Genomic DNA, 26,106 nt, shown 5'->3' on the forward strand with positions numbered 1-26,106 from the left:
ACGTAAACAAGGAACATCCAACATCTTAATAGCATCCGGCGAGTCAAGAGCATCGAACATCTTAATAACATCCAAATAGTCGCTCTGACAAACAACACACTGAAAACCCAACTCTCAATCTATGAGATAGTCGTGTTTAATATCCAAAAACTTCTCAGAAACAACACAACCTTGTAGAGAAATCTAAAAAACCACCCAACATGAAAAATAAAACTCTTGTACAGCTGAAAATTCACGAAATGACAGTTTTTTTCCCCTAGTGCTAACTTAATTAGTTATTATTTATTTATTTATTTATTTTTGAAATGTATTATTTATTACTACTACTGCTTTTGCAGCTAAACTGTTTTCTGTTTTAAGCGATTCATGTCAAAATCATATTTTGTCCTTAACATGAAAAAAATTGGAAATGATTCAGAGGAATTGAGGCTGTAATTTGGACACTTTTCTTGGCTGGACTCACGCGGGTATGCATCATCACCAGGGACCGTTCTAGATAAGTCAAAACACAAAGTCAGGGATCCGATGGTAATTTAACATCACACCCTCGGTTTGTGGGGCCCACACCTAGAATGGTTCCGCGCTGGCAAGCATGTGGCGCTTTTTTGCAGCGATCCGACCGTTACAACGCAAATTACGCCGTTGCCACTACTACTAAAAGGGGAAGGGCCCAATCATCAATCACCAAACTTAATTAATTTATACAAAATTAATAAGTGGTTGATTATAGAAAGTTTTTATTTGAAATATCATGTATTAAATTATGTTATATCAGATACTGCAATTTTTGATAACATTTTCTATTGGTCAATTCCTTAACCATCACTCTAAAGACTACCATTAAATAAAACAAAATTGCCAATTCTTGCTGATACACGCATCTTTTGCAGGAAGCTTAAGTACAAAGTGCCAACGGCTAACCTCAAAACTTACTTTCAAGAAATAATAATAATACATGTAGAATGGATTACTTTCTCATTGAAAAAATGTGTTAAATCTTACAACTTTGTTTACGTTAAACTTAACATGATAATTTTTTATTTTTTTAATAATGTCTTGATTTATGTGAAATCATGCTTATATTTGATCAAATATGAAAACAAATATACACTAAGTTTCAATGTTATCAGCATATAGTTGGTTCAAATAATATATGTGTGATTTTTCTTATTTTGTGTAGAAACTCCATTTTGAAAAGATTTAAGAGCTCATCATGTTTCAATATTTCTTAATGACGTGTAAACACTTTAAACTATTGACATTTATTTTACTATATAGCTAGTTATTTTTTCACTATCTCTCTTCCTATGACATTTATATCAAATTTATTACTTCCTTTTCCATTTTCCTTTATCACTCACATTACTTTTGGTATGTCCATATCCAATATTTCCTTTTCACTATTTTATGTCAAAAAATATTATCTGAAATTAACACAAGCCATACAACCTAGCATCACTTTAAGCCAACCGCATGGGCACGTTAAATTTCAAACCTACTCTCCATAAAATAAAAAGGAAATTCCACATTTGCAAGGAAAGACAATAGTCAAATACTGAAACAAACGCAAGGTATGAACTGGCTACTGGCTGTCACCCCTTGAACCTTCTTCTTCATCGGGAGTTGGGTTTGGAGCCCCACCCCTTAGACTTTGCACCCCACTAAAACAGATACGGAATTTAAATTTCCGTATCAATACGGAAAATAAAATTCCGTATCTGTTTTAGTATATAATGAGTGGTTGAAAATGTGACACGCATGCTTAAATACAGTACGGAATTTTAAGTTCCGTATTCAATATGGAGAATACGGAACTTTAAATTCCGTATTTGATAAAGTGGGGTGCCAAGCCCCATAGGTGGGGTGCCAAACCCAACTCCCTTCTTCATCCACTGCACACTATACAATACTGCTTTTATTTTCACTCACAGCTAAAACCTTCTTCTTCTACTACTCATTTTCTCTCATCTCTCATATTTTCCTTCCTCTCACTTTCTTTCTTCTCTACCAATTTTCCATTCCTTTTCTGTTAGAAATTGATAATGTAAATCCAGAGAAAAGGAAAAAAAGCTACTCTAAATTTGGTTCAAAATCTTTTGAGACAACCCAAAAAGTTTTCTTCCATTCAATGGCTTCTTCTGCACCTTTCTTCCTCCTCTTTCTCTTCAGCATTTCCTTGCTTCTCACCTTCTCTTCCGCTGCGGATCCAACATTTGAGTTCAAGTTCGAGGTTTCTTACATCACTGCATCTCCTCTTGGAGTTCCTCAACAGGTACACACATCTTTTGCTGTTTTTCGATGTGGGTCATGTTCATTTCCCATGAACTTGCTTTGAATTTCCCAAACTTTCAAGCTTTAGTTGCAGATCTGCATTATGGAGGCCCCCATAAATAGTAATGAAACACTTGAATTTGTGAACTGTTGACTTTGTTTGAGTTAGGAAGAAAGGAAAGAGGTATAGGGTTTTAGGTTATGGCTCTTATTTGTGTGTTGTTTTTTTATTTTCAGGTCATTGCTATCAACAACGAGTTTCCAGGTCCTGTTATCAATGTAACCACAAACAACAACGTTGTTGTCAATGTCCGGAACAAATTGGATGAGAGCCTCCTCCTTCATTGGTAGGGTGCTTCAAAACTTGGATTTGTTTGCTCACATAAAAGAAAATTATTGAGCTGCATTTATGAGGTTAATTTGTGTGTTTTTTTCATGTGTGATTGGGACAGGTCTGGGATTCAGCAACGGAGGACTTCGTGGCAAGATGGTGTTCTTGGCACAAATTGTCCCATTCCACCGAAATGGAACTGGACTTACCAGTTTCAGGTCAAGGATCAGATTGGGAGCTTTTTCTACTTTCCTTCCCTGCATTTTCAAAGAGCAGCTGGTGGGTTTGGGAGTTTCATCATTAACCCCCGTGCTGACATTCCTATCCCTTTTGATTCGCCGTATGGGGACATTATCGTTTTTATTGGAGATTGGTACACGCGCAATCATACGGTTAGTGTTAGGTTGAGTTTATGGAGAGTCCTGTTTTTGCTAAGTGCTTATTAATACTTTTTATGTGACAAAAGACAAATAACACTGGCTGAACTGTTTGTTTGTTGCTGGCTCCACTTTGGAATGTAGGATCTGAGGAAGGATCTGGATGATGGAAAAGATCTTGGCATGCCGGATGGTGTTCTCATTAACGGGAAAGGCCCTTATAGATATAACGATACGCTTGTTCCTGATGGCATCGATTTTGAAAACATTGAAGTCCATCCTGGTAACTTCTTAGAAGAAATTTAACTTGAATTTGTGATGTTTCTTAGTACTGATATCAATGGTCCTGTTAGGTGTTATGATCATTACACCACATAATCTATGTGCCAAAGTGAGAAACTTGAAGGTCTTGCTATGAAGTTTCTCTAATTTTGAGCTTCTTTAGGCTTGAAAACATAGACTCATTGACTAATATATGCTCTTGCTTTCCTTTTTGTCAATTGAGTTTTGACATACGGAGCATAATCATGTTTGAGTTATAGAAACTAGAAAGTCAATCAACATAATAAAGAGATAACAAAACAAGTGAAATATTCATATTGTGTCTTCATCTACTTTGAATTATGTCTGTTGATTAGAGCACATGGTGTGTGTTAAAAAAAGCTTCTTGTGGTTCTTAGAAGTATATTAATTATAACTTGTTTCAATATTTATTACTTGGGATGCTACTTGATGTCCAACATTAATGCTATTTGCTATTGTTCAATACAGTGAGTTTGGGTAGCTCTGAGCTTGACATTATGACATTCTTCTCAATGATTTATCTGTTACAATGTTTTTAATGGGATCTCTCATAATGTTTAACAGGAAAAACCTACCGAGTTCGTGTACATAATGTTGGAGTATCAACAAGTCTGAATTTCCGGATTCAGAACCATAACTTACTTCTAGCAGAGACTGAGGGATCTTATACAGTGCAGCAGAACTACACTAGTTTAGATGTTCATGTTGGACAATCTTATACTTTTCTAGTAACCATGGATCAGAACGCAAGTACAGATTACTACATTGTAGCAAGTGCGAGGTTTGTAAATGAATCACGTTGGCAAAGAGTTACTGGAGTTGGTATCTTGCACTATACAAATTCCAAGGGGAAGGCACGCGGTCCTTTGCCAGCTGCTCCAGAGGACCAATTTGACAAAACTTACTCGATGAACCAAGCAAGATCTATCAGGTCTCTCTATGCTAGAGTTTTATAGCATTATGTGTTATCTAGTCTCATTTACTCATGCTCCAGTTTTAATGAACACTGTCAAATTAAACAACAGCTATTGTTATTTTGAGTTTTTTGTATTTCTTTTGGGAGTTTAAGGGGAGGTTGAATAATTTCAGAAGAAAATGATGGATAAATTGGTACTCAATTTCTAAAACTTAACCTGAAATCTGTCATTCAGTTGTGAACTTTATACATGTCACTATGTCTCAACTGTGTGGACTTATTAGAAGTGTTGTAGTCTAGAATATGTTTAGAATATATTCTCAAATTTGGGAATTCAATGATTTCCGTTACTCATTCTTGCAATTCTGTGGTTAATGCTGTAGATGGAATGTATCAGCAAGTGGCGCTCGTCCAAACCCACAAGGGTCTTTCAGATATGGTTCCATCAATGTGACTGAGGTTTATGTATTGAAAAATAAACCACGAGTGAAGATTAATGGGAAGAAGCGAGCAACGCTCAGCGGGATCTCTTTTGTCAATCCTTCCACTCCAATCAGGCTAGCTGACCAATTCAAATTAAAAGACATATACAAGCTTGATTTCCCAACTAGGCCTCTTACTGGTTCACCTCGAGCAGAAACATCAGTAATTAATGGAAGTTATAGAGGATTCATAGAAATTATACTGCAGAACAACGACACCAGGATGCATACCTACCACTTGGATGGATATGCATTTTTTGTTGTGGGGTAGTGACAAATTTCTTCTCTTTTACATGCTATTTTGTTTTTACATGGAATGTTACATATTTCAGGAACTACAAATACTCAACTTTATATATTGGCTGCAGGATGGACTACGGTGACTGGTCTGATAATAGCAGGGGAACATATAACAAATGGGATGGAATAGCTCGCGCTACAACACAGGTATATTTTCTCTTCAGATACAAGTTCTTGCATTAAACTTTTCTTGTTTTCATGAACTGTCAAATGCCTCCATAAAACTTTTATTCTATTTAGACCGATGTGTGACTGATCTTTTGCTAGTAGTTTCATGTTCTCATTCATGTTCCTTGTGAAGTCTTTGTTTTAGAAAAAGTTGAAATGTTGGAAATGTTTGCTGCAATGGGAAACTAATTAAGTTCCCATTTATCATATGACTGACAAGTTCAGTTCTGAGTTAAATTGTACCATTAATATATGTGGATAGTTTGTGTTTGTATTAGCATTCAAATCCGAAGCTCGCATTTCATAAATTCCTTGAACTTACTGAGGCTATCATTCATTATCTTTTAAACATTTCAACTGTCTACTTTTTTATTTTAAAGATTGAGGGCAGAGAGGATCAAAATCTAGATCATTTGGTCATAGAATCTATGGCACTACATCAATGAATCCTTGAGCTAACAACATACTAATTGGTCTTTAGATGTCTTTGCACTTCTCTGTCATGATTCATTGGAATTTTAATCACAGCTGTTTGTTTCCCTTGCATTCATATAGGTCTATCCTGGAGCATGGACAGCAATTTTGGTCTCCCTCGACAACGTTGGAATTTGGAATCTGAGAACCGAAAACCTCGACTCGTGGTATCTTGGTCAAGAAACATACATCAGGGTTGTCAACCCAGAGCCTAATAACAAGACAGAGCTGCCCATTCCAGACAATGCACTTTTCTGTGGTGCCCTTAGTAAAAAGCAAAAGTATGTTATATTTTTATTTTCTTCCAACTATCTAACTTAAAAAGAGGGTGTGGGTGTTGTCAAATTCTAATGTTACTTGTTTTCTTTCAGGCCTCAGGATGTTTCTTCTTCTGGTTCTTCAATCAATGGGAATATACTGAAGCTGTTCTTCACTTGGGTGATGTTTGTATGCACCACAATCACCATTATCCAGTAGAAGCACGTTCTGGGTCCATCCATCTCTCTTAATTTGTTGCTTGGTGAATTCTTAATTTTGTAAGTCTTGTTTATATTAATCCTGCAGTGATTTTGACTTGTATTCTTCCCTATTAGCTCAGTGGTTGTTGTTCCCGGTTTAATTGGATTGGGACATGTAATTCTTTTAATGCCTATATTTATTTATGTAGTGATGACAATTGCATTCTAGATACTTGCCAACTAGCTTCCACTGCAATGCCTTCTTACCTTTCATCTTGTTTTTTTAATGTCAAAACTCAACAACTTCCTAGCTTCCACTGCAATGCCTTCATACCTTTCGTCTTGTTTTTTTTAATGTCGAAACTCAACAACTTCCTTTATCTTAATATTTGTATAATTTGAATCCTATGAGTCAATGATATGACTTAGGCCATGTTTAGCATGCAATTCAAGACGATATTTTTTGTATGAATTGGGATGTGTTGATATTCAAATACACGCTTAACCGATTTTTTCACTCATTTACTTGTCCAAATCAACAACAAACACATTCCATCTCTTACACAACTGAAGTCCGACCAACAACATCATTCAGTTCAACACTATAACTTCAAATCTTTGTTTAATTCAAAATTCCATGAAGCCAGAAATCCCTTTGCATGTCTCAGTAAAACATTCCGACCACTATTCAATTTTGTCATTCATACTAAAGATCAAGAAAATTGGTAGAAGAGAAATGGGGAGCCTACATGCATTGGAAACTTCATTATAGAAGGATATGGTGTTATGCTTTCTCTAACCTTCACTTTCCCTAAACCTTTCTTAGATTTACTTCCTTTATCCAAATCTTCTAATCTAGAAAAGCTTCACTTCTTCTCCCTCGTCTAGCTGAAGAATGAAGCTTGGAGTTAAGAGAACAGCAATTTCTACCTCCCCTTTGATACTTGGCATATACAATGTATATCAGTGATGCTTAATTAGTGTACATATACAGTTGAATGTATCGAAATTTTGAGAGAAATTAACTTGGTAGTACTGGTTCTCTTCTTTTTATATGGGAAGTGCTTTTGCCTCAATAAAGGCTGAGATCGGTGCCTGCGGAAAGAGTTGAGCATGTTAACATGTTGGAGCTAAGGGGTGCATATTTCTTACTTTCTGAGGATAATGTCCCATGAGAATGAATGAATGGATGAGAAAAGTAAAGTACAAGTGCACAAATAGTGTTAGTGTTAGCAGTCATTTGTGTCCTTACTTGACTACGAGGGGTCAATACCGAATAGTCTTCTGGTTATGGTACGTAGCATCCTATGCATTACGAAAAGCTACTTTTTTCATGTCTCGTGCCAATGCCAAATAAAGCATCGTCTTGCAGCCCAAATTAAAACGAAGGTCTTTTGGTAGTTCCATTCTACATTTAACTTGAAGAGATGTGAAGTTTATAATCTTTTCAGTTTTTTATTGGGCCAGCCCAATGGCCTAAGTTAGAACTTCAGACCCACAAGTCAGCATGTCACACGACCTTTGAATGTGATTCAGGAGGAAGGTGGGAGAAAAACCTAGCCGCCACCCCCAAATTTCTTTGTTAGGAGTGAAGAGAACAACCACCCCCGGGCCCCCGGGGTCTCCTCCCCTTTGGGGGTTCCTCATTCTCCATAGAGACTTCTTCTCCTAGTTGTTAGGTGTTTTTCTCACAATAAATGGGTTCTCTTTCATACTAGGTGGATTTGTTACTCAATAAGTGAGTTTTTCTTTTGTAGTGTGGTTTTTCTCCCTTTTCTATGGCCTTCCTCCTCCCCATTGTCACTAACTCCATCCTCAGTTGCGTTTTTCGACGCCCCCATGCACCGCCTTCGTGATGTTGCTGCGACCACCCTTGTCTCCTCGGTGGCGACCATTCTCGCCACTGCCACCACTACCCTCCTCTTCCCAATTATGTTCTCTACTGGGTAAAGTTTGTTTGAAACTGTCTATTTTCGTTGATCTAAATGTTGGTGGTTGGCTTCCTTGAATTAGATCGCAACTCCGGCAGAGCCGGATGACTGGCAAAATGAAAAAAAATACTACTTTGAAAGTCAGACTATTTGTAGGAATCCAAATTTAGGGGATTTCTTTGGGCATTTTAGTATGGTAAAAAAACTTGTATCAAAGCATGCTTTGTCCTTAATATTTTATCCGATTGCAATGTTGTATAACCCATTGGAATTTTATTATCACTGATGTAGGTGGTGTTGGGAAACCATTTGGTATTAATGAAAGCACCATTGAAAAAAATCATTTCCTGACCCATTTTGTTGCTAGACAAATGAGGGACATGTCTGGTCTGCCTCGCCATACCACTTTGCCACTCCTAACTGTTTAGGCACTTCACCACCACTACATGATACCCTACCCTCTATCCGTAGTGCTGCTTAACATCTTCCACCTCCCCCATTGTTGAGCACTCTTGTTTAAAGTAAACAAAAGTCTCGCATGGGTGGGATGAACAACAAATCTATAGGTGGGAATGTTCTAAGTCCAATTGCCTAAGGTTTTTGAACCACACATCATACCTACACAAAAAGACCATCACACTGACCCCAAGCTAGAAGAACATTTTTAGGCTTGTGCTTCCAAGTCCATGTCTTTAGTAGCTGAAGAAATAATTATGAGATGATTAAAAGTGAATCTTAATGTATTGTTACGTCTTACACTTTTTTCATCCTCAGATATTAATTTAGTGTAAATCAAAAGATCAACCACTATGCCTCTCACGTTACTCCCTTCACCAACTTGCTTAAGCTAAGAGCACGAAAATTATTTACCCGACCAAATATTATCGTGGCAGCATTTCAGAAATTAAAATAACTCCTAACTACAACTCCATTATTTGCTTTACCATGCTTTATGTAACGCTCCAATTTCTCAACTGAGGAATCACATTAAGTAACCTAACAAAGTCTAAAGACTATTTCGTAATCTTAAGAAAATACAATATATATATATTTTTTTGAAACACAAATAGACACTTCAGCCACAGGGTTTTAAACATAAAATAACCTTAATTAAACCACCCGTTCCCGACATATAATAATAGTGACTTACAATATCATAAACAAGTTTCCAAAATAAGTACGCACACTTAAACAGTGGTGAAAACAGGGTTTTAGTAGCAGAGTTTTTAGATAACGAAGAAGACTCAAAACATAAATTACTAAGAGGAAACTAAACAGCTTCTTCCATCCTTGCTCCACCGATTACTATCCCTCCTCCATCTCAGCATGGCTAAGCATCGCCAGAAGGCTCTTCATCGCCTAATAGCGTTAAGCACCCAAACAACAAGTAGCAAAACAGAAAGAATTAACTCCATGTCATTACCACATATAAAAGAGAAAACATGTTATTCGAACTTAATCATATAACGTGATAATTAAACTAACAACATATATCAAGTTAAATGACAGTTCATTGAACAACATAGCATCAAACCAAACGTCAATATCATCGAATGTTAGTGTCTTATAATACGACTATATACTTCTACCAAAATGGATCGATCAGTATCATCTCTCAAGACTGGACAATCACGCGGGACCACACCCACCTCATCGCCACTCAGCGTCACTACGGATGGGACAATCACGTGGGACCACACCCACCCCATTACCACTTAAGGACCAAACCCTATATGCCAAGTCAGACAACAACAATGCCCAACCAACGATCAATTCAGAGTAACCACAAGTTATTCATAATTACAACAATCGCACAAATACATCAAGCTCTATTGAGCGATGAAACAATAATTTTGTGCTGTAAAACATAACCATGTCCTATCCACTAGGAAGTAGTAATGACAGAAACCAGTAAACGACCGAAGCCTCTTAGAAAACGGAGACACATGTCTTAATAAGTTCACTCGGCCGAAGACTCCAGAAAACATTTGGCACAAGCCTCAGAAACAGTCAACATAAGCAAGCATACAACATTGCAATCATACCAACATTTCAATCAATTGTCAATCAAGTTTAAACAACTTCATCTCAAACGCAAGAAGTGCGATTAAAGCATGCAAGACTCAAAGACGCTCTAAAACTGAGTTACCCTTACCTTCGTGAGTAGAAGTTGTGCATGGAAGTTGCGAACCTAGAACACATGAACACAATCTCATCAACACAAACTCCACAATAAACAAACAATCTAATAACACTAATCGAAGCTGAAAAGAAAGCTTTTAAAGCTTCAAAAATCCTATTTAGGCACGAATTGGCAACAGAACTTCGTTTGCTAAAACGCGCATAACTTGAGCTATAGAACTCGGAATGACACAAAACCGACGCCCAAAATTTCAAAAATTGAAAGAGCTACGCTATAGCTCAGGCCATACAAACCCAAAAATTATTTTTGGATACGGTACCATAACAAACAGGTTTCGGCCACTTCTAAAAATAGGGTTTCCCGAACTTTTTCTTCGATCTAATTTAATTCCTAGGTATTCTTAGGCGATATCTAGGCCAGAGAAACTCTCAGAAAAATTTTAGAATTCGAAATGCGACTAGGGCTATTTTGGTCAAGATTTTTAGCTCGGAAACTCAAAATCAGAATTTTGAAAAATAAATTGGATGAGGTTGATACCAACGACTTTTATGACAACTAATCCTTTTGACTCTAAGCTCAGTCGAGGGTTTTCGATCCAAAAAGAGGAACCTCAACATAAAAATGGGTATTTTAGCAGTTTTTGAATTCCTACGACGATCCGGCGAGAATCGGCGAATAACAACCGGATATTCATGCTCTTGGGTTAGTAGGGAAGAGGTTTTGACAAAGAAATTAAGTTATTTGGATAGTTTAACAAAAAAGCTCAAAACTTTGAGCACAGAAAGAATAGAGAAAAGCGACATAATTTACGATCAGAGGTAAGGAATAGCATCAGTATCTCGAGGTCTACGCGTAGCAACGAACAGAGCAACGATCAGGCAAGAAACCATGAAAAGCTCTCCTCTCTTTCTCTCCTTGAAGCTCGCGGGTTTGGTGTGCATGTCATAAACAACCTTTTTATAGGAGGTGGAAAACGACGAAAAGCTAACCATGTTCTATCCACTGCAAATTCCTAGACAACACTAGAGTTTTCTAGAGTAAAATAATTAATTGTTATCTAGTCTATTATCTAGATGTTTCTTGTATCTAGATGTTTCATGTATCTAGCAACTACTAATTAATAAAAAATTAGAGAACCGACTCATGGAGTCGGTGATGTAGTGCCTATAAATAGGCATGAAGCATTGTGTTGTAATGCATCTAAAAACCATAAAGCCTAATAAACCATATAGTTTGTTTTACTTCTCCAATATTTGTTTTCCCCTTTCACTCCCAAGCTACACGGCTCCTTCCTATTTCAACTTTTGCTCTAATAAAACAACCTTTTTTCAAAACCATCCTATTTACTATATTCAAATACTAATAGTGGTACGAGAGCTACGTTCGATCACACATTGGGCGTAGTTATATTACCTCCCTACTATTGCAAAACTATCCCAACTACTACTAAAAATTTATCTTGCACTTATAACCCACTTCCATAATTTTTCTAAGCTATGGCTAATGCCTCCCAACCTTCATCTATCATTGTCCCTATTTTCAATGGGGAAAACTATGATTATTGGAGTGCAAAAATGAAGACATATTTTTGCTTCCAAGACAATTGGGATGTCGTAGAAGAAGGATATACTACTCCTGTAGATACTTCAGCTCTCACTGCAGCACAAAAAAAAAGAGCTGAAGGAGAATAAGCTCAAAGATTTAAAGGCGTTATTCACTTTACAACAGGCAGTGACCGACGCAATTTTTCCAAGAATTTTGGGTGCTAAAAGTGCAAAAGAAGCTTGGGATACGTTAAAGGAGGAGTTCCAAGGTAGCGACAAGGTACGTGCCATCAAACTATAGACTCTAAGACGAGATTTTGAATTGTTAAAGATGAAAGAGTCTGAAAATGTTAAAGATTACTACTCTAGAATTAAGGAAATTGTAAATCAAATGAGAGCCTTTGGGGAAGATATTCTTGACAAGAAAATTGTCGAGAAAATTCTAATTACTGTTCCCCGGAAATATGATTCAATCGTGACAACGATTGAACAAACCAAAGATCTGCCCACTCTATCAGTCACAGAACTAATGGGCTCTCTTGAAGCATATGAGCAAAGATTGTGTAGGCATGATGAAGATACACTTGAAAATGCCTTCCAATCAAAGCTCAAATTTCGACAACAGAATAAAGGATATGGAGGGAAGAGGAATTATGGAGAAAGTTCTAGAAGAAGAGAAAGTTCTAGAAATTTCTCCAAGAACAGTCAAGATTAAAATCCTCCATGCAGCTTATGCAAAAGGCTAGGTCACACCGAGGCAGATTGTCGGTATCGTGATAAGCCACAATGCAACTACTGCAAGAAGTTTGGGCACGTGGAGAAATATTGTTTCAGCAAAAATAGACATCAAGCTAACCTTGCAGAAGAGCAAGAGCAAGATCAATACCTTCTCTATGCCACCCAAGACTCAGCCGGAGAAACTGGAGGAAGCTAGTACTTGGATAGTGGTTGCAGCAATCATATGGCCAAGGATGAGTGCATCTTCAAAAACATTGATGACTCTGTCAAAGTGAAAGTCCGTCAAGGAAATGGCGCTGTGGTGGAGTCAAAAGGTAAAGACACCGTCATGGTAGAGACAAAGAAAGGTACGAGACTCATCAGTGATGTCTTACTAGTTCCCAACCTATAAGAGAATCTCTTAAGCATTGACCAAATGATAGAAAGAGGCTACGCTCTTCACTTTGAAGGAGATGAATGTCGAATCTATGACAAGCATGACAAAAGGGTTGAGATAGCCCAAGTTAAGATGCAGAAGAACAATATAAGCTTCCCTCTAAATTTCAAATATGTAGCTAACATTGCCATGAAAGCGCAAGTTGATGATTCATGGCTTTGGCATCGAAGATTTGGCCACTTCAACACACATGCCTTGAAGCTACTATATCATAAGAAAATGATTAGAGACCTTCCATGCTTAAAGGAGAGCAATGAAGCCTGCGAAGGGCGTCTCCTCGGAAAGCAACGTAGAGTGTCGTTCTCAACAGGCAAAGCATGGAGAGCTAAAGACGTGCTGGAGTTGATCCATACGGACGTGTGTGGACCGATGAGGACGCCATCACATGATAACAACAGGTATTTCATTCTCTTCACCGATGACTTCTCTAGAATGACATGGGTCTATTTCCTAAAAGCAAAATCAGAAGTTTTTAGAGTATTCAAAAAGTTCAAGGCCCTTTTCGAGAAACAAAGTGGAAAACATATAAAAGTACTTAGAAGTGATCGTGGCAAAGAGTACACATCCCGCGAGTTTGACAAATTCTGCGAGGATGAAGGCATAGAGCGACAACTTACAGTCGCATACACTCCATAACAAAATGGAGTGTCCGAAAGAAAGAATCGCACAGTTATGGAGATGGCCAGATCGATGCTCAAGAGAAGGGAATGCCAAACACCTTTTGGGCAGAAGCAGTCTACACTGCTGTCTATATACTCAACATATGTCCTACAAATGCAGTACAAAATAAGACTCCAATTGAAGCTTGGTGTGGCAAGAAGCCATCAACAAAGCACCTAAGGGTCTTCGGATCTATATGCTACATTCATGTGCCAGATGTGAAGAGACACAAACTAGAAGACAAGACTGTACGAGGTATCTTCCTCGGGTATAGCACAAAGTCTAAAGGCTATCGGGTCTACAACCTAAAAACAAAGAAGCTTACCATCAGTCGAGATGTTGAAGTTGACGAAAATGCTGCCTGGAATTGGGATGAAGAAAAAGTGGAGAAGAACATTCTCATACCAACGCAACGACCTCAAGAAGAAGTTGAAGAAGAAGAAGAAAACTCAGGTGAGCCTTCTTCACCTCCGCAACAACAAGAACAACAACAAGATTCATCACCAGAATCTACTCCCAGAAGAGTAAGATCTTTGGTGGATGTATACGAAACCTGCAACTTGGCCAAACTTGAGCCTGAAAGCTTTGAAGCAACATCAAAGCAAGAAGTATGGGTCAAGGCAATGGAAGAAGAAATAAAGATGATAGAGAAAAACAACACATGGGAGCTAGTAGATTGTCCACATGGAAAAGATATCATTGGGGTTAAGTGGGTCTATAAGACAAAGCTCAACCCTGATGGAACTATACAGAAGCACAAGGCGAGGCTAGTAGCGAAGGATTACTCACAACAACCTGGCATCGACTACAATGAGACATTTGCACCAGTGGCCCGTCTTGATACGATAAGAGCTCTAATAGCTCTTGCGACACAAAAAGGTTGGAGCATCCATCAACTAGATGTCAAATCAGCCTTCCTCAACGGTGTACTCGAAGAAGAGATCTATGTGGAGCAACCACAAGGGTTCGTGTCTGAAGGCAATGAAAGAAAAGTGCTAAGACTAAGAAAAGCTCTCTATGGCTTGAAGCAAGCTCCTCGAGCATGGTATAGTCAGATTGATCAATACTTCATCGATCGAGGTTTCAGGAGGAGCAAGAGTGAGCCTACACTATACATCAAGACTCAAGGTCAACATACTCTCTTACTCTCCCTGTATGTAGATGATCTTATCTACACAGGAAACAACACGAAGATGATGATGGAGTTCAAAGAAGACATGATGAAGACCTTCGAGATGACCGACCTTGGCTTGATGAGTTACTTCCTCGGTATAGAGGTAAGTCAGAGAAATGATGGAATATTTATCTCACAAAAGAAATATACAGAAGGCTTACTCAAGAAGTTCAAGATGTACAGTTGCAAGCCTGTTAGTACTCCACTCGTGACAAATGAGAAACTACAGAAGGATGATGGAGCACCAGAAGCTGATGCATCGCGCTACAAGAGTCTAATTGGAAGTCTTCTATATTTGACTGCTACACGGCCAGACATTATGTATGCTACAAGTCTACTATCAAGATTCATGCAGAGCCCAAGTCAGATACACTTTGGAGCAGGCAAAAGAATCCTAAGATACCTGCAAGGAACAAAAGAGTTTGGCATATGTTACAAAACCACAACCAACTCAAGGTTGCTTGGCTACACCGACAGTGATTAGGCAGGTTTGGTAGATGACATGAAAAGCACTTCCGGCTATGCTTTCTCACTTGGATCGGAAATATTTTCTTGGGTGTCTAAGAAGCAAGCTACAGTTGCACAATCAACAGCTGAAGCAGAGTACGTGGCGGCTGCTGAAGCAACAAGTCAAGTTATATGGCTACGAAGAATACTTGAAGATTTGGGAGAAAAACAAGATGGGCCTACTATACTCAATTGTGACAACAAATCAGCTATTGCTATGGCGAAGAATCTGGTGCATCACAGCAGAACAAAGCACATAGCAATCAAATACCACTTCATCAGAGAAGTTGAGACAACAAAAGAGATTCAACTCAAGTACTGTAGGACTGAAGATCAAATTGCAGATATATTCACGAAGGCATTACCGAAACCAAGATTCGAAGAGCTACGAGCTATGCTTGGAGTTACAGAAATTTGCATCAAGGAGGAGTGTTGAATATGCTGCAAATTCCTAGACAACACTAGAGTTTTCTAGAGTAAAATAATTAATTGTTATCTAGTCTATTATCTAGATGTTTCTTGTATCTAGATGTTTCATGTATCTAGCAACTACTAATTAATAAAAAATTAGAGAACCGACTCATGGAGTCGGTGATGCAGTGCCTATAAATAGGCATGAAGCATTGTGTTGTAATGCATCTAAAAACCATAAAGCCTAATAAACCATATAGTTTGTTCTACTTCTCCAATATTGGTTTTCCCCTTTCACTCCCAAGCTACACAGCTCCTTCCTATTTCAACTTTTGCTCTAATATAACAACCTTTTTCCAAAACCATCCTATTAACTATATTCAAATACTAATAATAGAGGATGCCTATATTTACATGTGCTTGTCTAGCCGTCTCTTTCTAGTGGCCTGGATTATGCACCAAAAGAAATTCATTTAGTTTGCACCATGTCAATTTGTTAAATACATGCCAGGAAAATAATGTGGAACTTTTACAACTTACACATTTTCCAACGAAGAGTACTTCATTACAGGACTTGCTTCCTCTTGTGGACATTTAGTGATCTGGATCGTGGTCAACAGACTCTCCAAGTACGTCCACTTTGAGGGATTTCGAACTCACTTTACATCCCTTACCTTGGCATCCCTTTTCTCCACTGAAATATCCCACGCGCCTCCATAGTTGGAGTCTCTAGTCTCCGACCATGAAAATCTCTTTCTCATAAGATTTTGGCAGGAGTTGTTTGCGTCGATGGTATGAAGCTCCGATTCACCTCTACACGTCAGCTCTAACAAACACCCCAAGCGGTGGTTTATGTACCTCCACCTCACGGAGTTGTGGTACAACACCCCCCCATACTCATCCTTGAACATGATTACATTCCGAGAAGTTTACGGCAGGGACCTCTTTTCCTTGCTTGACTATATTTCCATGAGTACTCAAATTCGCACGTCGGACACTATCTTTTAAAGCCGAACCCTCTATACGAACTCAATCAAACAATTACTAAGTATGCAACAATGAATAAAATATTAAAAGGAAAAAGGGAGACGTTCTTTATGTAACATCCCGATTGGGGCACATGAATGAACCGATCTCACACCCGAACAAGATGAATCTTCTTTTCGGAAGCCCAACTCATAAGAACTCCATGGTTAAGTGTGCTAGCCTTGGAGTAATATTGGGATGAGTGACCTCCTGGGAAGTTTTCTCGGGAAGTGCCCAAGTGAGGACAAAGCGCGCTGAAAAGACTCGTGTTGTTACCGTGAGGCCAGGCCAGTCGTCAGATCGGGATGTTACAAATGGTATCAGAGCCGACCTCTCCCAGTACGGTGTGGTTCGGGGACGAAACAAGCGGAAGCTGGTGGGCCTGTGACGCCCGGGGACGACGAGGGCGGGGAGTAATCGCCGGTGCAGTGAGGCACGGACAAGGAGCGGCTCCTGGCATGCTTCTAGGCGGAGGGGCACATGAACGAACCGATCTCACACCCGAACAAGATGCATATTCTTTTCGGGAGCCCAACTCATAAGAACTTCATGGTTAAGTGTGCTAGCCTTGGAGTAATATTGGGATGGGTGACCTCTTGGGAAGTTTTCTCGGGAAGTGCGCAAGTGAGGATAAAGTGCGCTGAAAAGACTCATGTTATTACCGTGAGGCCAGTCGTCAGATCGGGATGTTACACTTTACCTTATATGCCTGTGAATATGTGCTACTTCGCCTCCAGCTGTACCACCATCAATGGGTTCATCGACGTGCCTCACATGAACTTGCTCGTCGATAATATGGTGTCTTGGTCACCAAACGAATCATCGAAATTTTTTCCTCTGAACTGGACCTCCTTGACTCCGCTAAGGTCCACCTCATCTTTCATGTTTCTCTCTTGAAGCATTTTAAGGGGGTTCATGAACTTCATTGTGTGTTTCTTCCTACTTTCTCTTAAAACCACTTCGTTGATTTGACATGCACATGCACAGAGGATCATGCTCGGAGCGAGATTAACATCGAATAGCCTATGGAAACTACAATTCGAGAAAAGAAGGTTCCAGGCCAAGAAAAGAAGGGCTCAATGCAAATTTTGTTGGTTTGACCCTTAGGGAGACGACGCAAGCTCAGGCTAAGGATGTTTCTACCTTTCTTTGACAAAGTTTGGTTTTTTCGGAATTGACTTTCTCCTCTCAAAAGTTGGGGGAAATCCGAGTGTTCTAACCCTAATTAGCCTTTCCTTCTCTGCGGCTTAAGAGTGCATACCATCTCCTGTGGATGTATCAGTTTGATTGTGCATGCTTTGTTCTTATTTGTTTTACCTAGTTGCATTGCGATATTGCTCTTTAGGATTTTATCCCCCTAAGATGTAAGTGTCATTGGAGAACCCTTTGAGTGTTTATATAATCTGTTAGAAGTCCCACAAAAGCCAGCTCAAGAGTTGAGAGTTACTCTACCCTTTATAAACACTTGTTTGATAATATCAAATAACCAATTATCCCAAAAACTTAAGTTGTTGGTAAGAGCTAAATGAGGAGAAACAAAAAGAAGAAAGAGGATGGCAATGGTAGAAGCTCATATGGACCTCTTTTTGAAACACAAAGCTCCACTAGGACCAAGCAGAGACCATACTGGATGAAAGATTACATTTGATTCCCATTGTTATTTTATGAATCGATATGAGAAAACTGAGGTTGACTCTCTAATTTTTTCCTTGGTTTTGAGTTTCTGAGCTTTATTTGTTAGGTCTTTTGGTAGGGAGATAAACCCTCCTACCATTTAAGAGTTGTGAAAACACACAAAGGGGAGGAGCCGGAGGACTTATTGTGAGCAGAAAGTGTTGCTAATTATTGACTAGATAAGTAAGCTGCAGTAGTAGTGCGGAAATACAAGAACATGACATTAAAAGATTAAGGTCTACTAATTAAGAAGCAAACTACATGCATGCACAATGCTAATAGAGCTAGCTAATGAAAATAACAGTAGTCCTTAGCTATCAACATAAACACTCTTCATCAGCCACAAACAGATGCACATTGAAGTTAAGGAAAATCAGAGTTTGCTGAGCTTGAAAGGTTGAAATTTTCCTTTTTGACATGGTGGTGAATTAGTAGGGTGAAACACCAACATTAGCTGAAGCATAAAACCCATCTTTCATCATGAGAACCTCCTCTCCTTCCTGAACATATCAAATCAAAGACACATAAACAAAACAGACTCAGAAATCAAAGTCAGAGATGGATATATATGCATTATTTGTCTGAAACATTTTGCACGAAGCGGGTTCATGATCGATAATTTTTACCTGCTGGCACACAGTTGTCTTCTTCATAGTCTGATCAGGCATGAGACCAAAGTGGATGTGCGGGAAGTGGGCCCACTGACACACAGAGCACGTCACACAACAAAAATCCAAAATGAACTAGGAAACCATAGCATTTATTTGAATGTAGAAACTAGAAACTAGAAACTAGAAACACGGCAGAGAAATAATTCAAATCATGCACTTCAAATCACGGATATTCTTGTGAATCTAAATTCGTATTATTTTTTTTCTCCATATTAAAAGGAATTATTGACAAACACCTTTATGTTTCAAAAAAAAAATAAACACCTTTAGTATTGGATTTTGGTTAGCTCAAATGCACAAGTTTAGAGGGGTCATGATTATTCTACCTTATTTTTAAAATAACTTATTTGATCATATCTTTACTTAATAAGGAACTCTCAACAATTCTTCACGTGCATGACTGAACATCTAATGTGTGAAGTTTAAGGATTAGATATATACAAGTGACCCTGACCTTGGGTACCCAATAAACAAATACAAAATATGCTATGATGATACCATATTGAAGTTGGGCAAGTCAAACTCTACTCTTAAACTAGTTCAAGAGCGATTAACTTCTTAGCATTTAGATATTCAACCTGATAGAGGCCTATGCAAGATACCAAATAAAACAACAAGATAAAACAAACTAAACAAACCAAGACTAAATTTACATAACTTTTCTAGAAAACTTCAATGATTTTGGCAGAGAGAAATGCATCTTTTTGTAAAATTTGGAGAAATACACATGACCTTGGCTATTTTTATTTATTTATTGAATATAATATATATAGTTTGAAAGCATAAGATGACAAAATCGATCATACATTTTTAGCAGCTGCACTGAAGGCTTCCCTGTGAGTAATATCAGGATTGACAGACTTGATGCGTTGGATCTCGTCCCTGCAGATTCATTTTGGACCATTCAGATAATCAGATCTACTTCATCTCTAATAACATTGATCGATGCAGGCACTTTATATTTATTTCACCATGAATGAATGTCGTAACAAAAATGATATATAAAATGGTTTTAAATGAATACTCACTTAATGAAGCGGTTGTATGCTGAGGGAACTCTCTGTCTCTTCTCTGGAGCTGCTGGACATTGCACACAGTCATATCAAAATCACATTTTTTAACTTTCAGGCACAACTAATTTTATTTAATTTTCAACTTAATTGCCTATTTTTCTTGAATGACTTTATGCTTCTGATTCTGATGATAGTGATACTGAGTGTAATAAGTTTTAAGCAACTACAATCCCGGGGGAGAAGAACTTGCACTATATTTCTCCTTCATCTAATATGTCAGTGCAAGTAAAATGAAATTAAATAATAAAACTGAAACATAGCCTGGTGAAAGCAGACTGTGCTCTAGCTAGCTAGAATCAAGTTACCAGTATTCCTTCTTGAGATTGATAAAATTTTGCATCTAGGCTTAACTAAGGTGAAGATATTCTCTAAAACATGTCATAGCTTGTTAGTATGGTTAAATTTTTCAGGGCATGTACACTCAAAAACAAGGAAGGAGATCCTTTTTCCTTGTTTGCATATTTTCTGTTTGCATCAATGTCACCACTTTGATGCCTTAAAAGATCCTTTTTCTTTTACCAACGGAACTGGACCTAAAGTACCTGGTTAAAACTGTAACTATACAGCGACATTAAAAGTAACGGCCTTGTGTTTTGTTTTCCAAAAATTGTAGTCTAGTTTACTAATGAATGCTAGTAGATTTTCTCATAGGGAAAAGATCTAAGAGAGAACCTACTCGAATTATAGCTTTGGTGATTTTGAAAAGTCTAGCTAGTGCATGTTTGGATACACCATATGTTAAAAAATCACACAAGACAAAGTTAACTTTTAACTTGTATGAGTGTTCATTGTGATTTTCAATTCACCTTGATTTTTCGTTGTGCATACTTAAACTTCAAACTAAACATGCTATGAAAAATACAATTATGGGAACCATCATTTTGACTAATAGAAAACTGATGTGTTTGATTTTCTGTTTGCATCAATGCTAATTAGATAAATAAAAAGAATCTAGAAGCAACAGAACAGATTTGATTCAAAACAGAAATTAGCAAAACTTGAGAACAAATAGAGAAAACCTAAATTTTGATAGGCTGAGTTCAATTTAGATTAATTTTGAGTTCAACGGAAATCTGAAGACAATCATTCTACTCTACCTGCCATGCATATATGTCAAATAAAATAGTAAATTTTGAATCTCACGTCTATTTATGATCGGTGGCCTGGGAAGCTCATCAGCTGCAGATCTAGCAGGCACAGAGAACTGAGAGAAGTTACTTGTTGCATTTGTGTGGTTCATAAGAAAATTTGGAGACGGGTTTGGCATCTCCCCCTGCAAGTAAAGAATCACCAACCAAACATGAGGATCAACATATAAACTCCCTATCTCTTGGCATTAAAATTTCTTAAACAGAAATTAATTGTTATATGGAAAATGATCTCAGACACTCTCGTACAACGCAAACATCCAACAGACAAACACCTAGAGTGAGAAGAAAATAGAAGGAAAATAAGATATGATAGAACCGAGAGATAGAGAGAAAATTGAGGTGTGTGCTGTAGGTAATTTGAATTTTTGAGTTTATGATTACAGTTGTTACATACATGACTTGAGGGTAACAATAATCATATATCTTGTCTAGCTATGCATGCTTGCACTGATTTATCAAAGAGACGCAGAGTGAAGAGGAACAAACCGAAGTCATGGATTGTAGACATTTACCAGAAGGTTATGGGGTGGGGAGAAGAAAGAGTGACCCAAATGAAATTGATTGGGTGATGGCAGCAGCAATGCCCTCATGTTCACCGGAAGGAGGTTAGTGCAATGACCACATCTCACAGTCACAGTCTTGAACAAGCTAGTGCTAGGAACACTCACCTGAAATGATGAAGAGGAAATGTTCAATGCACAACAACATTTGAGAAACAATGAACAATTTATAATAGGGAAGAAAAGCCCTAGCTAGCTAGGAAAGAATAAAGTTGGAATAAAAATGAATGATGATGATGTTTGAGTTTTTCATATATACAGCTAGGATGGTGTCACATATGTTGCAATGGACATAACAAAGTTGCTCGGAAGGAGGGTGTTGGTGGTCCAGTGATAGTGTGGTAGAAGAGTTGGATGATGACATTTTCGGAAGCTCCTTTTTCTTCTCTTATATTCGGTTTGATGATTGGTCTCTCTCGATCTATTGAGTGATTGAGTGATTGATTGATTGATAGATGGACAGGTTAACCACCCACCACCTTGGATATACTTTTTTTGATTGAGTTGTGAAAGAAAGGTGCAGGCAGAGAGACAGAGAAAGAGATAGAGGGAAAGAGGCTGGTCTATTTGGTCTGGTAGACACACATTATATAACCCTTCTCTAACTAATGGTCTTGTTTATAGTGTACAGTGATACACCACATGATACATGCTTGTTTACATCATGTATTCACATTCATCAATCACCATCATCGTATATGATTCAAATAAATTTCACTTTCTCTTTTATCTCCTTCTCACTAGTTTTGTGTGCAATATAGAAGAGTTAATTTAGAGATCAACATGGCCAAGTTATCAATATTAACATATACAATATACAATGCGTATTGGAATTTCCATCGAAAGTGTATATATATATATATATATGAAATTACATTTGTCTTTGTACCAAACCATCACATAGATATTGGATTAACATTTTCATAATTAATTTTGGATAAAATTAGATTTGAGAAAATTGACTATATTATGAGATTCAGTTATAAAATCTTAGAATTTATTATATGTCAAACTCAGAAGCTACCTTGTATAGCTTATAGTTGGATTGACTTTAATAAAGGTTCTTTCGCCAACATAGCTCAAAAGGTTCTTTCGCGTTTATGACATGAGCATGTGTGATTCCAAGTTCTAATATCGTAGATAGACAACCTAACCGAAAACAAAACATGAATATGTTCAAAATCAAGTTTGGTGTATTGACATTTGAGATCGAACATTCTGAGGTGTCAATGTGATACGAAGATAGGAGTTTTGTTGGTATCAATAGAAAACAAACACGCAATGGTCACCAAAAATTGATTTACTATATCATAAGTGATTATGAGGTTTGTTCCGACCGTCTATGAAGATGTCAAAACCAAAAGCGTCTTCGTCAACTATAAGGCTTGCACCTCAGCACTCGATATAAGAACAGACTGAACGATTAGGAAGGGAACATCTCAACCCAACTCATAACTGATTGGCTACAAGAAGGTCGAGACACAATTAACAAAGATATGACAACCAGAGGTTGCCCATATGAAATGTGATCTCACTTAAGAGACTTCTCACACTCTTGCAAAGACAAGTCAAGGACACCATGCCTATAAATACATGTTCTATCATTTATTTATATAACATACTTTTTATTCAGGCATTGATTTCGTTAAAGTGTCTTCTACAAATATCCACTGACCGTGAACCAACAATTACACCATCATCCTTAGAACATTCACCACTAAGTATCGTCAACTTCAAAAGAGGATCTTGCTGGATTCTCAAAAGGAACAACCTTCTCACTTCTCACCGGGAAACAAACACACATAAAAATGCATGTGGCTGGTATTCCAATGTTTATGTGTATGTGTGGAGAGAGAAAGAGAGAGAGGCGGCAGATGTGGGGGAGAGGAGCTAGAAAGGGACGTGTGCATGGAGTGATATAGCTTTCACACACTCACCTGTTGTTTTCAATAGTTAAAGAGGGTCTTGTCTTGTGGTGGTGTGGTCTCACAACACAACACCTTTTTAAAATCAATTTTCCTAAATTTCCGAAAGAAAGCAACAAACCAAACCCCACAACTCTACCAGCACCTAGTGAAACCCTAACACTTTCCTCTTCTCTCTCCTCCGTCTCCTCAGGGCTCCTCCCTCAACTCAACCCTAATTATTATTGAAGCTATCTAGTAGCTACAGTCAGTGCAACTAGAGAAGCTCCATAATAACATTCATCACCATGTAAGAAGTAATAATGCTAACAAACAAACACAATAGAATAATAATATTTATGAAAAAGAGAGATATAAACATGCAAGCTAGTTTGCTTTTGGTGATTTGACAACTCCCTCTCGCTGGACTCACACAGATCACAGACTGATGAACATTTAAGTCAGTAAAAAACATATCAGTGATGAGCAGACTTTCCTCTTGCTAGCTGCTGCTTGCTTACCACCTTTGTCCTTTACTATATTTCTATTTCTTTTGACTTGTGTTGGAGCTAATCAAGTTATGTGACTTAGAATCTTTTTTCATGCGCTAGCTTTCCCATCATCCTCCATATCCGATCGAAAAATTCTCGGGATTTCATGATTTGAAATGTTTGTTGTTGATGAAATTGATGGTGGTTGTTGTCTACTACTTCTTTCTTTGATGATCCTTTGATTTGAGGGAGATCACATCAGAACCGTCACCATCCATGCCCCAAGTAACCCTATTGATGGGATTCTCTCATCCCAAGGAACACAGTGGAAGTGTCATCATTCATTTGTATGTGGTATGGGTCAAGGGCACTCTAGATACAGTATTATTAAATATGTTCCTAATGTGTGAATGTGTAATTCAAGAATATGAATACACACTTTGAGACTTAAGGTGTGTTTGGATTTCAGTTGAGATTAACTTGAAAGCACTTTCAACCCAACGGAATCTAGGAGTTACTGTTTTGGAACGCGTGTGAACTGAAAACCAAACACACACTTACCCGTTTGGATGAATGTATTTGAGTTGATAACATAAGTCCTTATGTTAGTGTTTGGAAGAACTTGTGCAAACAACTTACCATAAGCTGTTTTGAGCTTATTTTCATAAGCTACTCATGATAGATTAGGAAAACGAGTTTATGCTTATATATAGTTTATTTTCAATTTATTTCAATAATTTTTTTAAAATAGCTTATGAATAAGCGCCCATGTCATATATGCTTATGACCATAAGCACTTAATTAAGTTGTTTTTCCAAACGGGTTAACCTGATAATGTTAAAGTGATTTTGTTTTTTTTATAGAAATCTAAGAGTTTTATGATAAAACAATTCTAACATTTCACTTTTAATAGTGAAATAATTAATTTATGCAATCTTTCTTATAATATTGTTCATTTTAGATATGATTTAAGTAATTTTAATTTTGAAAATCTTCTTTCAACAGTAACAACTGTTCCATAAATTGTTAATAAATTTTATAAAAATATATATACATTTAGAAAATAATCTAAAGTTTTAATTAATATAACTCAGTAACCGTTCCATAAATTGTTAATAAATTTTATAAAAATATATATGCATTTAGAAAATAATCTAAAGTTTTAATTAATATAACTCAGTATTTCTATTAAGATGTTAATTTCTTTTGTTAACACTTCTTATAATACTTTCAATTCAGAAAATAAATCAATATTATCAATGTCAGAATATTCAATAAACCTTAAACCTTTTTCTATATTTTTCAATTCATCATCTTCTAAAGTTTTTCAATATCTTTTTTTGGGGCCTAAGGCGTATGCCTATGTGGCCTTGTACTATCCACGACCTTTGTGTAATTGTAAGTTTTTGTATTAGAATTTGAGAAACCTAACTCATCATCAAAAGTTAGTTCGGAGGTGAAAGTTGCTCCACCATTTATAAAGACTATTTTATCCATTTTTCAAGTTAATGCGAGACTTTTAACACATTCCCTCGTGCTCTGGGTTAGACATTTGCGAGGTGACATTCTCCACTCCACTTGCCAAGTAATGATTTATTAGAAATACCCCGCTCCTTTATCCCTAAGCCCCCTTTCCTTTGGATGACATATCATTTCCGATTTAACCCAACACTATTTATTATCCCCTTCCACATCACCCGATAAGAAATTTCTCATGATTTGCCTACATGTTTTTGACAACCCAGAGGTACCTTATAAAAGAAAAATTGAATAAAGGAAATGAAGATAGAACACTCCTAATTAGACATACTACTGCCCCACTAAAAAAGAGAGACTTTCCACGCTAAGATGAGAGTTTGGTACTATTTTTGCTTATAATTAATGTGTATTGGTCGTGGCGATGATGATGGTGATGGTGGTTCAGGTGGTGGC

At 37.5% G+C, this 26,106-nt stretch overlaps 2 protein-coding genes across 3 annotated transcripts; one reads left to right on the forward strand and one right to left on the reverse strand.

The window, feature by feature from the left end:
* Positions 1 to 1,895: 1,895 nt before the first annotated feature.
* LOC130710785 (monocopper oxidase-like protein SKU5) lies at positions 1,896 to 6,308 on the forward strand. Its single transcript, XM_057560142.1, has 9 exons — positions 1,896 to 2,272; positions 2,509 to 2,618; positions 2,724 to 2,994; positions 3,124 to 3,262; positions 3,847 to 4,213; positions 4,582 to 4,947; positions 5,049 to 5,127; positions 5,704 to 5,903; positions 5,994 to 6,308. The coding sequence occupies exons 1-9, from the start codon at positions 2,129 to 2,131 to the stop codon at positions 6,097 to 6,099; spliced, it is 1,782 nt and encodes a 593-aa protein (XP_057416125.1). The 5' UTR covers positions 1,896 to 2,128; the 3' UTR covers positions 6,100 to 6,308.
* Positions 6,309 to 18,524: 12,216 nt separating this feature from the next.
* On the reverse strand, positions 18,525 to 22,334 carry LOC130715156 (protein YABBY 4-like). Of its 2 annotated transcripts, none has more exons than XM_057565213.1 (7): positions 22,039 to 22,334; positions 21,732 to 21,887; positions 21,212 to 21,341; positions 20,024 to 20,072; positions 19,802 to 19,877; positions 18,951 to 19,025; positions 18,525 to 18,824 (listed from the first exon to the last, which is right to left on the reverse strand). In XM_057565213.1, the coding sequence occupies exons 1-7, from the start codon at positions 22,141 to 22,143 to the stop codon at positions 18,753 to 18,755; spliced, it is 663 nt and encodes a 220-aa protein (XP_057421196.1). In that variant the 5' UTR covers positions 22,144 to 22,334; the 3' UTR covers positions 18,525 to 18,752. The 2 variants fall into 2 exon arrangements, with proteins under 2 accessions (XP_057421196.1, XP_057421195.1); XM_057565212.1 differs by having other exon boundaries at positions 20,024 to 20,075.
* Between the last annotated feature and the right edge of the window lie 3,772 nt (positions 22,335 to 26,106).

Source organism: Lotus japonicus, chromosome 4, assembly GCF_012489685.1.
Source record: "Lotus japonicus ecotype B-129 chromosome 4, LjGifu_v1.2".
In the NCBI taxonomy this organism is placed as follows: domain Eukaryota; kingdom Viridiplantae; phylum Streptophyta; class Magnoliopsida; order Fabales; family Fabaceae; genus Lotus; species Lotus japonicus.

Excerpts from the sequence above, each read along its gene's own strand:
- LOC130710785 (XM_057560142.1), top strand. The coding sequence starts at position 2,129 with ATGGCTTCTTCTGCACCTTTCTTCCTCCTCTTTCTCTTCAGCATTTCC. Across the intron at positions 2,995-3,123 it reads GGTACACGCGCAATCATACG|GATCTGAGGAAGGATCTGGA; the intron begins GTTAGTGTTAGG and ends TTTGGAATGTAG. Across the intron at positions 5,128-5,703 it reads TAGCTCGCGCTACAACACAG|GTCTATCCTGGAGCATGGAC; the intron begins GTATATTTTCTC and ends GCATTCATATAG.
- LOC130715156 (XM_057565212.1), bottom strand. The coding sequence starts at position 22,143 with ATGTCATCATCCAACTCTTCTACCACACTATCACTGGACCACCAACAC. Across the intron at positions 21,342-21,731 it reads CCCCACCCCATAACCTTCTG|GGGGAGATGCCAAACCCGTC; the intron begins GTAAATGTCTAC and ends CTTTACTTGCAG. Across the intron at positions 19,026-19,801 it reads TCAGTGCAGCTGCTAAAAAT|TGGGCCCACTTCCCGCACAT; the intron begins GTATGATCGATT and ends TCTGTGTGTCAG.